The sequence below is a fragment of the Rhincodon typus genome, chromosome 4 (genome assembly GCF_021869965.1).
Source record: "Rhincodon typus isolate 14 chromosome 4, sRhiTyp1.1, whole genome shotgun sequence".
In the NCBI taxonomy this organism is placed as follows: domain Eukaryota; kingdom Metazoa; phylum Chordata; class Chondrichthyes; order Orectolobiformes; family Rhincodontidae; genus Rhincodon; species Rhincodon typus.
In genome coordinates, this window is record NC_063335.1 from 32837767 (window position 1) to 32853376 (window position 15610).

The following is a 15610-nucleotide window of genomic DNA, read 5'->3' on the forward strand; positions in this document are numbered from 1 at the left end:
ACGCTGTCTTTTTTTTTCGGTTTTTTGTGTTTTTTTTTTTATTTTTTTTTTTTTTTTTTTTTTTTTTTTTTTTCCCCCCCCCCCCCCCCCCCCCCCCCCCCATATTACTCACTTTTGATTGGTCTCTCTCACTCGTGTTCACTCGCACTCTATCTCTCATTTTTGCTTTCACTTTTTGTCACTCATTTTGTTGCTCTCTCTTTCACATCCTTGGTTTCACGCTCCTTCTGTGTCTGACTGTGTCTGTCAGGCTCTTCTGGTCCCCACCCCCACCAACTGCCCAGGTGACTCTTAAATAGTCTGAAAGTTGCTAATGATGATTCATGTGTAATATCTCAGGGTGAGGGGAGGGCGAATCCCAGCCACTGATTAATGTTCCCAATGTAAGGACACAGGAGGTGAAGAAAGATTAAAGTGGGGAGGTGTTTGATAAGATGGAAGGCTGAAATAATTTAATGACCAGAATCGGTATCATTCAAAATAATGCAAGTAGTGGTTTGAATATGAAGTTGCTGCACTTGATATTGCTTCTAGATTGCTGTAAAGTGCCTCCACTGTGGTTGACAAAAAGGGAAGGCAAATTTTAGAGACTGCAAATCAATGATGTGAATTATGTCATTTTAAACTTGTTTATAAGAGTACAGTGCTTTCTCACTCTTTGAATTATGGTGTTTACATAATTTGAGTTCCTTGACTTGCTCTTTACAAGGGTATAGGCAAGAAGCAGCTCTCGGATGCACCGGTCTCTCTCAGTGCATAACATCTATGAGCTATAGTTGCAGATGTGCTTGTCCCTCAGAGACATCAGACCCTCACCCTTTACCCCCACCTCTGCACCCCACTCAACCACCACCACTGTGCAGTATCTCTTACTCCCTCTCTTGCACCACACAAACACTCTCTCTTTCGCACTCTTTCTTTCTGTTGCATGCTCTTTCATTCACTCATTCTCTCTCATGTATTTTCTTTCTCCCTCTCTTCCTACCACCCAAAATGTAGAGTTAAGTTGTCTCTATTTTGTTGCAGTAAGCAGTTGGTAGATGAGGCTGACAAACCTGAAGAACCCGAGCCCAGGCCCAAGTGGTAGTATTCCATATGTTGCCCAGCCCATTTGCATCCTGTTTGACTACTTTCTTTATATAGATGGCATGTCGGAAAACTGAATGTGTCCCGTCTTACGTTGAATAATTAATATTTTTTCTCTCTTGTTTTTCTGAATGAAATAACTAAACTATTTGTATCTATATAACACCTGTTCATTTGTCTAAAAATACTTGAAAGCAAAGATTGCGAATAAAAATCTTTGGGTGACTTTTGAAAACAGATCTTAAAGTGCTAGTTTTTTCTTTGTGTGACATTTCACATCACAGGCCTTCATGTTTAGTAATGGCCTCCTATAATGTGCTCCAAAATTTTCTAAGTTCAGTACTATCACTGAAACATCATGAGACTGTGCTAAATTGAGTTTAGGAAATCAGTCAGAGATTTGCAGTGATACTGCATTTAGAGCTATTTTGCCCGTTTAAGGCATGACCATGATCTAAAATACCCCTATTGGTTTCTGTCCAGGCCAGTTTATCTGGATTTGTCAGTTTGTAGTTAAGTATCAGTACTGCCAACCACTGCCCATCCAATCATCTTTCTCTGCTTCTTCCTCCTCCAGTGCAGAATTTCTTATCAAAAGAAAATTGAGCGTAGAATTCTGCCTAATATTGCACTTGAGACTTCATTGGTCTATGTATATGTAATAAATAATAAATGTAATGTATGTTTGTGCGGTGTCTTTTTCATTAAGGCAGTTGAAATTCAATGTGAAAACAATGAGCATTGCTCAGCTTTCAAGTACTTCTGTATTAAATAGCTTGCAGTACAATGATCTGAATTTTACAACGACTTGGGACATAGACTGACTTGAACTTAACAGACAAGGATTAATTTTGATTAGGTTTTTTTTAATCTTTCAGGGATGAATGTCACTGACAGGGTCAGCATTTGTTCCCCAGTCATAATTACCTTTGAGAAGTATTATCTAGAGAAATCTACCCATCTTCTGAATAAGCTGACTACCTTTTGATGCATTTTTGGCATGGAGACCAACTGTTGGTTCAGCATTTTTTGATATACTGTCAGAAATTTATGGTATCAGTAATGGAACCAATTTTAAAGTTTACTGTTCCTTTAATTCTGTTAGCACTTGAAGAAAAAGTTGAGTAAATGGTTGCCAGTTACAATATGTTGATATATCTTGCCCTTTTGAAAATCCCTGAATATTGTAGTTTATTGTCTTAGCAAGTAAGTTGTATTTGAAGAGTTTGAGCTATTATGTTGATATGAATCATTTGAATTTGTATTTCTGAAACTATTTATGTTTGGGGAAAATAGTTTAGGAGTTGAAACATTCCCCTGCAAACCCACTGCCCTATCCTTTGCGGGAAAGTACAGGTAATATATTATTGCTTCCACCATCAATTTAGAGGAACATAACATCAGAACTAGGAGCAGGAGTAGGCCATTCAGCACCTCAAGCCTGCTCCATCATTCAATACAATCATGGCTGATCTCCTCTCCGCCTCGACTCCACTTTCCTGCCTGCTCTCCATAACCCTTTTACCTATTATTAAATAAAAATCTGTCTATCTCCTCCCTAAATTTACTCAATGTTCCAGCATCCACAGCACTTTGGGGGAGTGAATTCCACAGATTCACAATCCTTTGAGAAAGGTAATTTCTCCTCATCTCTGCTTGAAATCTGCAACCCCATATTCTAAAACTATGATCTCTTCTCCTAGATTGTCCCACATGACAAAACATCCTTTCTATGTTTAATTTGTCAATCCCCTTTCATATCTTATATACCTTAATTAAACTCCAGAGAATATAGGCCTAAATTGCTCAATCTGTCTTCATAGATCAAGACCCTTATCTCTGGAATCAATCTAATGAACCTCCTCTGAACTGTCTGCAATACAACCACATTCTGCCTTAACCATCCTATTCATGTGCTCTGTTGACTTCAGGGATCTATGAATGTTTACCCCAAGATATCTCTGTTCCTCTAAGCTACCCAGCGTGCTGCCATTCATTAAATACACCCATATCTGGTTTCTTCTTCCAAAGTGCATTGACTCACACTTATCGGAGTTAAGTACCATCTGCTGCTGGTCTGCCCATCTGAGCAACCCATCTACATCTTCCTGTAACCAATAACCATTATCTTCACTATCAACCACTCTACCAATCTTGGTGTTGTCTGTAAATTTGCTTAACATTCCCCCTACATTATCATCTGTATCATTTATGTATATAACAACACAACAATTAGGGTCCCGGTACTGATCCTTGAGATACACCATTGGTCACCGGCCTCCAATCACCCGAACAGCTTCCTACCACTACCCTTTGTCTCCTATTACTATGTCAGTTTCTGATCCATCTCACCAAGTTTCTGTCAAATTCCTTCTCAATCAGTCTCCCATGTGGGACCTTGTCAAAAGCTTTGCTCAAATCCATATAAATTACATCAACTGAACTTCCCTCATCCGTACACTTGATCACATTTTCAAAAAATTCTAACAGATTCATTAGGCATGATTTTACTCTGACATGCGAATGATCCCTAATTAACCATACTTTTCCAAGTGGGTATTAATTTGCTCCTCCAGAATTTTCTACAATAGTTTCCCTACTACTAACCCGTGATTCATCGGTCTGTAATTTCCTGATTCATTTTTACCATCCCACTTTAAAATGTGGAACCAAATTAGCTGGCCACTTCCCCTGTGGCCAGAGGGGAATTAAACATTTGTGTCAGAGCCCCTGCCATTTCCTGCCTCACCTCCCACAGAATCTTGGGATGTAGTTCATCTAGCCCAGGGGATTTGTCCATTCTTAAACCTGACAGAGCCTCCAATTCTACCTCATTTTCTGTGCCAAACTGTGCAAGTTCTTTACGGTCCCTTTTCCTGAATTCTGTACCTTCATGATTTACCCTTCATAATGCTCTGATGCATTGTATTTTTACTTCCCAAAAGCACCATTATTATTTCATTTATAATGGATTCTAACAATTTCCAGCTGATACACTTTACACTAAATAGTCTGCAGTTTCCTACTTTTTGCTTCAATCTCTTTTTGAATAAATATTAGCAATTTTCCAATCCATTGGAACTGGTCCTGCATCCAGGGAGTTTTTGAATATTATTGCCAATCCACTATCTCTGCTGCCACTTTCTTAAAGACCCTTTTATATGCATAGTATGTAGTACTAGAGTATTTCATGGTTTTTTTCTTGATGAAATTGATTCACTTAATTTTAATTTTTTTCAGTTCTTACCTTCATTGTCAGTGGACCACAGTGGAGCAGCTGGCAAAGGACAAGAGGATTCACCAGAAGATTAAACGCTTCAAAGCAAAGCAGGCACAAATGAATAAATTTCTCACTGAGGTCAGAATTCATTCAATTTTTATAGAAGGCTGGTTGATCCGCCATGCTATTGCTCAGATGAAACATTGTATGTAACTCAAAAATTTCAACCTCAGATCGTCCAAAACTAACCTCAATAGTAAGGCTTGCTCACCTATCAATCCTGTCCTTTCTGTCTTTTTCCCTTTGCAGTCTGCTAGTCTCTCTAATTTAAAATCTTCAGTTTGATGTTTATTGCCAGGCCCTCACCTCCCCTATCTCTAACCAGCTCTGTCGTCCAACCTTTTTGCCTATCAAACTGCCAGAATTCTGTGTTTGTTCATCTCTAGCCTTTTGTCTACGCCCTTGGTCATGTTGACTATGGTTTCAACTGCTTGGTTCTATGATCTAGGTTACCTCCTAAAATCTCTACGTCGCTTAATCTCTGTTCCTTCACAATCTTACTTTAAAATCAAGCTTTCGATTAAACTCCTGTATCTGCTTTGACTCACGATTTTGACTTTAGTCATAGACATCTAAAGCACAGAAAAAGGCCCATTGGTCCAATGCCCCACACTGGTTAAAAACACTACTTAATTATTCTAATCCCATTTTCCAGCACTTGACCCGTAGCCTTGTATACCTTGGCATCATAAGTGTCCATTTAAATGCTACTTAAATGTTATGAGGGTTTCTGTCTCTACCGCTCTTAGTGAGTTCCAGATTCCCATCAGCCTCTGGGGCAAAAGGTTTCCTCGCATCTCCTCTAAACCTTCTGTTCCATACCTTAAATCTGGTCATTGATCCCTCCATCAAGTGGAAAAGTTTCTTCCAGTATACCCTCTCTATGCCCCTCATAATTTTATACATCTCAATTTCCTCTGCTGTAAGGAAAATAACCTCAGTCTGCCCAATTTTTATGTAATTTCATGACTCTCCAGCCCAGGCAACATCCTGTTAAATTTCCTTTGCACCCTCTACAGTGTTATCACATCTCTCCTATAAAATAGATTCCAGAACTGCATGCAATATTCTAGCTGTGGCCAATCAATGTTTTCTACAATTCCAACATCACCACCCTGCTCTTAAACTCTATGCCTAGGCTAATAAAGGCCAGTGTCCCATTTATCTTTCTGATCCTTGGTGCTTCCCAGGATTCTACCGTTCATCATCTATTCCCTTGCACTTGGACTTCTGGTTGGATAAATACCCCTCAAATGTCACCCTGTACTTCCTGCCACTCAGCCAGTTGTGGATCCAACTAGTTAAATTTCCTTGGATGCCATGGGCTCTTACCTTTCCTATCAGTCTCACATATAAAAGCTTTGCTGAAGTCCAAATAAAATAAATCAAAAACATTGCCCTTATCTACACCTGGTTACCTCTACAAAAAATTCAATCCACTTAGTCAGACATGACCTCCCCTTAACAAAATCATGCTGTTGTTGAGTAATCCCTGCCTCTCCAAATGCGGGTTAATTCTGACCCTCAGAATTGCATCTAGTAGTTTCCCCGCAACAGACTGACTGACTTGTAGTTTCCTGGTTTTTCCCTTGCTCAGTTCTTGAGCTACCGCTTTGACTGTCCCCCAAGTCATTTGGCACCTCTCTTGCAGCCAGAGCGGAATTGAAGATTTTTGCATGGTCTCCTGCCTCACTCAACAACCTGGGATACATTTCATCTGACTCTTGAGAATGATCTACTTTTAAGCCGGCTAGTCCTCTCTGTCTATGCTAATTTCCTTAATAATAACGCAGTCCTTGTCCCTGATTTCTACACCCATATCGTTTGTCTCACTAGTGAACACCAACCCAAAGTATTCATTTAGAATCCTACCTACATCCACGCTTGAATTACCACTGTGGTCCTTAATGGGCCTTATTTTTTTCCTCATTATCTTTTTACCTGTAAAACAGCTGAGCATTTTCCTTTATTTTATTTGCTAGTATCCTTTCATAATCCCCTTTTTCACTCGCCTTATCTCTCTTTTAAGTTCTTTCCTACATATTCTATACTCTGCTAGGGCTTCTGCTGTTTTGAGTCTTCGGTATCTGCCTTTTTCTCTTAATCCAATGCTGTGCATCCCTTAATATCCAGCGTTCACTGGATTTGTTGGTTCCACCATTTCCTTTATTGGAACATGTTGGCCCTGTACTTGTTGTATTTTCTTCTTGGATGCATCCTACTTCTGTTCTCAGTGCACTCTGGCCAACTCATATCTGATCTGGTTAAAGTCAATCTTTGAACTTTGATTTCAGGCATGTTCTTGTCCTTAACTGCTCCAAAAGTGTGTAATAACATTTCTGAACAGATTGATTAGAAAAATAGGTAAAACAAAATAAAGCACCTTGGAAATTTTTTCCTACTTTAAAGACATAATATAACTACAAGTCATATTTTAAATGTTGTGGCAATAATGTGGTTGCCTATTCACACTGTCTGCAGGCGCTGTTCATTTTCTTAAATATTTTTTGATCATTGGATTTCTGCTGCATATTTTGTAGTTATACCTGTGTTATGGTTGCACTCTAATCATGTAAGAGTTACTTGGCCTTAGTCTTGCATTAAAGACCAGAACCTGTACAAAGTTGTAACCAAAAATAAGGTCTAGATATAAAGATCCTATAAAATATGAAAATCATTTTAACACATGTAATTAATTATTTTATGAATGAATAGATCAGAATGAGCTCGTCTGGGTTCTAATTGAGTCATGGTTGTACATTTTCTTCCTTAGGCTTGTAGCAAATATTCACACTTTTGAAGAAACGATATGAAAAGCTGTATCGTTGTGCTTAATTAATCAAGAGTGACTATTTGCTGTCTGAGCAGACACTTGTGAAGTTTCTAAATATACCCTTGGTTGTTAATATTTTGAAAGGACAATATTGTTTTTGTTATGTTGGTTTCCATAAAAACATGAAGTTCTGCCGTCTTTTATGTAGTTTATACATGTTGCAACATCCTGGGTAAAGAAAATTATGCCATCTGTTCACTGTACATTTTTGTATGGTTAACATTTAATAAATGAGATGCTGAAGCAACTTTCACAGTGGTTAAAGCCATTAAAAGGTCTTTACCATTAAAATCAAAACTGATTTTCTGTAAAAATTTTTGTAGAAATGAAGCTCCAATTTAATCCATATTCTTAGATAATTCAGTTTAGCTAGGGTGATAATTGAGGTACAACAATAAATCTCCACAGTCCTAGCTGAGAATTTGAAAAAAATAGCCAAGACCCTTATTCCTGGATATGACCATAAGAAAAAGGAACAGGAATAGGCCATTCAGCCCCTCAAGCCTTTTCTGCCATTCAATAGGATTATGGCTGATCTAATATTCCTCATTTTCTGAAGAAGGGTCCCGACCCGAAACGTCAACTTTCCTCCTCCTCTGATGCTGCCTGGCCTGCTGTGTTCCTCCAGCTCCACACTGTTATCTCTGACTCCAGCATCGGCAGTTCTTACTGTCTCTAACATTTCTCATGTCCACTTTTCCTTGTAACCCTTGATTTCCCCTACTGATCAAGAATCTATCTCAACATTAAATATACACAAGGACTCTGCCCCTCCAGCTGTCTTTGGCAAGGAGTTCCAAAGGCACTCAACCCTCTGAAAGAAGAAATTCCTTCTCATCTCAGTCTTAAATTGGTGCCCCTTTGTTCTGAGACGATGCCCTGTGGTCCTAGACTCTATCATCTGGGGAAACATCCTCTCAGCATTTACCCTCTCAAGCTCCTTAAGAATCCTATATGTTTCAATAAGATCACCTTTCATTCTTCTGAATTCCAGTGAGTAGAATCCCATCCTTCTTAACCTTTTGCTCATAAGACAATTCCTCCATACTAGGGATCATCATAGTGAAACTTTTCAGAACTTCCTCCAATGAAAAAATTCCTTTCCTTAAGAAAGGACTAAACTGCTCCCAGTACTCCAGGTATGGTTTCACTAGCATCTTGTACAGTTGCAATATGACTTCCCTGCTCTTATACTACACCTGCCTTGAAAGGAGGGCCAACATTGCATTAACAGCTGTTATTTTATTTGAAAATCAATGATGTTGAGGGGAAGTGGAGGCAAGGTAGAACTTGTCCCAGTGACTAATCAAACCATATGTCATCAGTTCACACCAATGACATTTTAAGCATTTTATTTAACTGCTGTGCAATAAATCAAGTATATCATGTTTGCAGGATGTTATATTTATATTCTGTTTCCAATATTGAGTGCAATGTTGGTGTACCCTTTGAAAAAGCCGATGCATGAAATATCTATTGTTTCATGTTTATTAGTTAGTCCTGGCATAGTTACTATCTTGACCATTCATTAATTATATTTTCAAACATCTTTCTCCCAAGCACTACCTTGTGAAGGTAAATTTTGAGAGCTTCATTGTCTAATTTTATAGAGAGGCATTGTTTGTGAAAATTCTTTGTGCAGTGATGTTTAAACTATTTGCTCTTTAGTTGGGTTCAAGTCATATAGTCCCTAGTCAGCTTTTCAGATTTGCCATTGTGGCACTGGTTTCTTTTAACTTTGCCTTTTTAAGGAATGCTTAGCAATTAAATACATGACTACTCAAATGTTGCTCCTAAGCGAGATATTATTTCACACCATTTAAAATACTTGTAAAATGCTGTATTTGTACAGGATTGCACAGTAATTAAGGGGCTAGTTAATAAAGCCTGAGGAATTTAGTTCCTCATAGGGAGTAGCCTTGCTGAATTTTAGTTACTTAATTAACACGTTTAGCATCGCCAGACTGCTGAAGGCTAATACATATAGTATGAAAACCAAGAGGTCAGCTGTTTCTTGGCCTTTTTTGCAGGTTGAAGATGAGCCTTTTAATCCAGATTATGTAGAGGTAGATCGGATACTTGATGTTTCACATAGCACTGATAAAGATAGTGGAGAGGTAAGAAATAATGTTTTACCTATGCCTTGTGAACTGCTTAAATGTAAGAACTAGAATTTGTTGCTTCAAAATGTCGTATGAAGTATTAATGTGTGCAGGCTTCTTGACCCTTCAGTAGTTTAGTGATTTCTGTGTTGCAATTTAATGAGTTTTATTGAAATTTGGGCTGTCAATCCACGAAACACTTTGCCAAGTAAGAGCAGCAAACCAAATTCTGCATGAATAATGACATACTAAAAACAATGGTATTGGACTGAAATTTCTAAATATTATAATTGAGCCATATTTATTTTTGAAAAGCTGCTTCTGCCATTCACCCCAAACATTACAGTTGTGTTTAAATTTATTTTTTATGTTCATTACATAGTTCCCACCTAAGCATCTTTAAAATTCTTAAATGAATTAGATGAAAATAATTTGTAGCTCCCATTCTACTTAAAAATTGAGCATAAGTACTTACTTTGGCATTTGTGCATTCTTTTTTCATCAATATTAGGCTTGGACTACCAATTCTGCTCATTGTTGAAAGAACAAATGTCAGTGTTATTCGACAACACGTATCAGCAGTCATCAACTTAGTCTGCGTTTACTTCTTAAGTTGTGCAAATGAAAACCTGTTTTTGAAATCATTGTGCTGCACTGCAGTGTTAAAATTAAGGAATTGAGATGTGTTCAAAATAAGCATTTTGTATGTGGAAATTGTACTTTTAAATATTACATTAAAGGAGCATTGGATTATCAAATACTGTGCAACAAAATCACAGTTTGACAGTTGGGAAACTAATGTTTGATTTTACCTACCCTCTTTGGCAGTTAACATTAGCTTTATATAAGAAGAAGGGCTCAGATTTTATCATTTCTGCTGAGTTTAGATGGTATTACTGGATAAAAGGAGGTTAGTTGCATTTAATTTTTATATCCTCATTTTGAGGAATAGGGAAGATTAGACAGGGTTACTACTCTGAGATGGGTATTCACTGGGCTTGGTTAAATTTGTAAACATGCAAATCCCAAACAAAATAACGATTTGACTGAGGTGTGATTGACTGTTGTCTGTGTTTGATATCTCTGATCACATGTGAGAAGGTGCTCGAAGTTCTGTGGAAAATCTTGCCTTCACGATTAGTAGTATATGGAATTATGGGAAAAGTAAATCCCAATATGTTGTGTTTTTGAAATAGATGTTGGATATAAATACAGGAATAAGAGTCGGTTTAAAAATAATCAATTTAATGAAGTGTTGGGAGGGGAGGTTTGCTTTGGAATGACATGAAACTAAAACTTGAGAGAAACATGAAACCAGAAGTAAATTCAAATAAGATTGAAAACAGAGATGAAAAATATACATGATAAAGTCGAGTTTACATTGTAGTGTGGTTTCTTCACCACACTTGAAAAAGGAACTTCTGCTGAGAAATCTGGTTTGGGAAACTTCACTTCAAACAAAAACTCATACCAGAACTCTGAAACCAATCTTGAAACTTCAAGTTCATTCATTCATTCAGTTCTTGTGTGCAAATGACTAAGCTGTCATATCTAAACTGTTTTGAAAGCATAAGAGCCTGAAAATAAGTCCAGTAAGTTTTAAAAAGAAATTGATGATAAAACTAGGTTGAAAGCTGCCTCGACAATAGGAGCATAAGATGATGATAGCAAGGGTTCCGGAATGAATGCGTCAATGTGAACTAATTGCTTTTCCTTTTGTTGCCCAACTCTACAAACCATACACAGGTAGTTTGTCAAGTGGGGAACAAAAGAAAAAGCAGCTCACAATTATTCATTTTGGAACCCTTGCTGTTTAGTTTGTCCCATGCTGTGAGACCAAGTAACCTACAACCTACAAGAGATAAGACTAAGAAAGGGTGAGGGACGACTTGACTCAATATTTTGAAACCCAAAGAGGCATGGGTATAATCTAAGCAATTGACTTTGAATATCAAAGTAGATATCATGTTAAGATCTCTCCAGCAAATGTAGTTATGGCTTCCTGAATGAAGAAAAATGTCATTCATTGAGATGTGTCTTGCGATTTGTAGAATAATAGAAATTAAACTGTACCAGAAAGCTGTTTGCTGTTAAAACCAAAAGAACTGTGGATGCTGTAAATCAGGAACAAAAACAAAGTTGCTGGAAAAGCTCAGTAGGTCTGGCAGCACCTGTGAAGGAGAAAACAAGAGTTAGCGTTTCGGGTCCAGAAACGTTCTGAGGAAAGGTCACCGGACCCGAAACGTTAACTCTTGTTTTCTCCTTCACAGATGCTGCCAGACATGCTGAGCTTTTCCAGCAACTTTGTTTTTGAGAGTTGATGGCTGTTAAAATGGGGTTATCTTCTCCAATTCTGCTGCTTTTTCTTTCTCTTTTTTAATACTCGTTCTTTTCAAATACTAAATCAAAATCCTGAAATTCCCTCCCCAACAGCACTGAGAGTCTACTTCGTGGTCTGCGGTGTTTCAAGAAGGTGCCTCAATACCACTCCAAAGGCAATGGACAGTAAATGCCAACCTAGCCAGCAATTGCCATATCCCCTGTATGAATACATAAAAATACTAGTTGCATTTTAATGAATATAATTCTGCCTTAATAACCACTGTGGCAAAAAAGTGTTCCATATTCTGATAACTTGTGTTGGGAAAGAAATTCTTCCAACTTCTGCTCTGTTCCTCTTATGCCAATCCATTTGCCTATACCCCTTTCCTATTGATTTGCTAAATCTATGGAACAATTTCCCAATACTTAACCCATCAAAACGGTGAGATTTTGCTCAGTTGGCTGGACAGCTGATTTGCAATGCAGTGACACCAAGCACATTGGTTCACTTCCTGTACTGGCTGAGGCTACCATTGGAGGGCTCTCCTTTTCAACCTGTCTTCACCTGAAGTGTTGTGACCCTCGGGTTAAGCTACCACCAGTCGCCTCTTTGGTAAAAGAGAAGCCCTATGGTCCTCTGGCAACCTTTAAGCCTTCGATGAAAATCTTAAATGTTTCAGTCTTTCCTCCATCAGTATAACCTTTTATTTGTATGTTTTGTTTTAGTGACAATATACATAATATTTCCTTTCACTGGGACTAATATCCTTCCTATAAAGAGATACCCAGTAGAGAATGTATTATGCAACATGTAGTTGACTAGCATCTTGTGAAAATGCAGCATTATCCTTTTGACACAGAAACATTAAAACCCAGTTTCCCTTTCTCTTCGCCTTTTCTACCTGCTGTCCTGGCCTTCAAAGAACTGTGTTTCTCCACCATAGTCCTCTTTGTTCTGTAGCTTAGATGAGTCTGATCGTTTAGGATGTTTTTACTTTACTTTAAGCTGTTCCATTTCTGAGCTGTAATACTTGAAAAATGGGTGCAGTTGAATTTCCCCTGACTAGGTTATGGCTAGCGATTTTAGAACTAGATTAAATTGAATTTAAAGGCTTGTACATGAAGAAAATATAATTAACTTTGAGCAATTGCTGCTTGGTCCTTACTTGATGAATATGGTGTGCTGATACAATGACAACAGAAAGCTTGCATGGTTTAAAATATTTTCCCTATTCAATGGAAAACCTCATTGTGTCAGGGCCGAAGTACAAACTTCCCTATTTAGAAATTGTAGTTAATGTAAGTGATCTGGTCATTTTCTATAATTGTGTTGTTTGAATAAATTAAGGTTTATCCTGTTTGTGTTGCTTGCTGATTAACAGGAGCCAACCAAAATGGATTTCATGAGCGTTTGCCTGTGAAATGCATATTTGAGGATATTTATCACTTCGGATTTTTTATATCAAACTTGTCATGTTGAGCTTAGTTACATGTGTACGAACATATGACTTACGAGCAGAGATGAGCCATTCGGCCCTTTGAGCCCACCCTGCCATTAAATAAGATTGTGATCAAAATTTAATATTCCCAGCAACCCTTGAATAACCCTTGTCTAACAAGAATCTACCCACCTCTGCCTTAAAAAAAAAAATCAATGACCTTGTCTCCACCACCTTCTGCAGCAGGCTGTTCCTAAGTTGCGCAGCCCTCTAAAATATCTATTAACAAAAAGACAAGCCTCTGACTAATTGCTTGCTGTCCCTGCATACTAACTTTTTTTGTGACTCGGGCAGTATAACATCTAGATTCCTCTGCAACTTGGCATTTTGCTGCTGTATTCCATTTAGACATACTCTTTTTTTTAAAAAAGAGATCCCTCTGCCAGATGTACCACATTAGACCCCATCTGCCAGATCTTTGCCCATTCACTTAACATATCAATATCTTTGTGTTATCTGCAGTTTTAGCTAACATGCCTTCACTCCCCGGAATTAAGTCATTGATATAAATAGTAAATGGTTGAGGGCGTAGTGTAGACCATAGCAAGAACCGCTTTGTCACATCCCACCATTCAGAAAAATGCAAGTGTTCGCATGCTGTCTGTTTTCTACTAGCCAATCCCCTCTGTGTGTTACCTTTTACACCATGGGCTCCTACTAGTTGACAGTAAAAATTTCAAAACACTTGTTTTCAAAAGTAAAAGGTATTGTTAATCATCTTATTTATATAGTTTCTTTGAAATTTAGAATTTGTTATTAAATCAGTCTGGTCAATACATTTGATAGAAATTTATTCTGATCTTTACTGTAATGTTTAAAAAAGAAAGTTTTGCTTTGTGCAGAGGACGCTGTACGTTAGCATAAGATACATGTGCAAATTAGCAATCCCAAATGAATTAATTTTGGTTTTCAAAATAGCCAATAACCCATTATTTGGTGAAGTGGTGTTCTCTTCCATATGAAGAAAGCACTTGGGAACTGAAACCAGATACGGACCAAGTCAAGATTGAGGAATTTCATCAACTGCAGTCCATGAAACCCAGAACAGAATATACGGTAAGTTCAGAATTCTTTACTTGAGCTTCAAAAAGTAAAAAAAGGTAGATTAGAATGACTCGTGTAGAATCTCAAAGTGTTCGTTGTGATTAAAATTCTGTTGGTATGGACAATTGATACAGATTTCTAAAAGGCATATTGTGCTTGACTGTTCTAATTGAACTTTGAGGATATTCATGAATTTTATGTATAACTTTAGTAATCATTTGTTAAAATAACAGATTAAGAGACTTGTCCTAATCAAGGTACATGGTATGGCTAGGGAACAGAGAACACATAAGAAATTTTTGGAATCTATACTGGATTTGTTTTTCCATTTGAAGTGGAATCTCTAATTTAAGATATTCGTTATGTTATGAGGGATTACCTGTTGTCATATAAGTATATACGTTTATAAATTTGGCTGGCAAGGTTTTCCATTGTAATTAACCTCCAGTAAAAGACCATCTGCTCAACATAACCAGCATCCAAACTCTACATTGCAATAAATAATCCCAAACAAGCATAAGAGAACAGGAGTTCAAGGAACAGAGTAGTATTCTAAAAATAAGCATGATGAAATGATGTGGACTACAAGGCATAATACAGTACTATAGTCCAGCTGATAGCTATATCCCCTACAGTTCACATATCTTAATTGCCTTTATGTCTTGGGAAGAAATTTTGAGCCGCTGCATCCAAACATTCATTCCATTGCAGACTGTTTCCATCTCCTTCAACTGCTGTCTTCGCAATCATATTTGTACTCTTTAACTGCGTGCATCGCATAAGAGTGGCGTGTGATCATAATATTATTCAGAACAGCAGTGACAGGATGAATCAGGCTGGCTAAGTCTGAAGTCTAGTAGAGATTATCTCTACTAGAAGAACATGTTCTATTCTTGAAGTTCTGACAGTCAGGAATTCGAGCTTTTTAGTAAACAGAAACAGAGGGCCTAGTACTGTTTCAAATTGAACAATAGAATATATGCAGAGACACTTTGAAGACAACCAATTGTTAATTAAAGATTTCCTTTTTTGTGCACTGCCTAGGGTATTTTGCTGCAGTGTCCCTCTGAAAAGAGATCACTTGGTCTGAGAAGGCATTATTTTCTTGCTAGAAGAGAGCAGCTTCTTCCTCACTGTTATCAGACTTATAAATGGACCTCTCATATTAGGGTTGATCTTTCTCTGCACCTTCTCTGAAGCTGTAACACTATATTCTGCATTCTGTTCTGATATACTTATGTAAGATATGATTTATTTGGTTCACACAAAATCAGTAGTCTTCATTGTATCCTGATACGTGTGACGATAATAAATCAAATCAAATGATCAAAAAAGACAGTTTTCAATATGCTTTACGGAGAGAAAAGAGCAATAAAAGAAAGTAAAACCAGCAGTGAGAGTTTGAGTTGAAAAACAAGGATGTGCAATTTATTTTTTAAAAAGG

General features: G+C 37.5%; 1 protein-coding gene across 1 annotated transcript in view; it reads left to right on the forward strand.

Annotated features, from left to right (window-relative positions):
- The window catches only part of LOC109916793 (chromodomain-helicase-DNA-binding protein 7-like), an 87403-nt gene that overhangs the window by 61447 nt on the left and 10346 nt on the right, over positions 1-15610 (forward strand). Inside the window, exons 7-9 of the mRNA XM_048595705.1 lie at positions 4327-4444; positions 9230-9316; positions 14041-14178. Coding sequence (XP_048451662.1) covers positions 4327-4444; positions 9230-9316; positions 14041-14178 — 343 coding nt within the window. The remainder of the gene's footprint in view (positions 1-4326; positions 4445-9229; positions 9317-14040; positions 14179-15610) is intronic.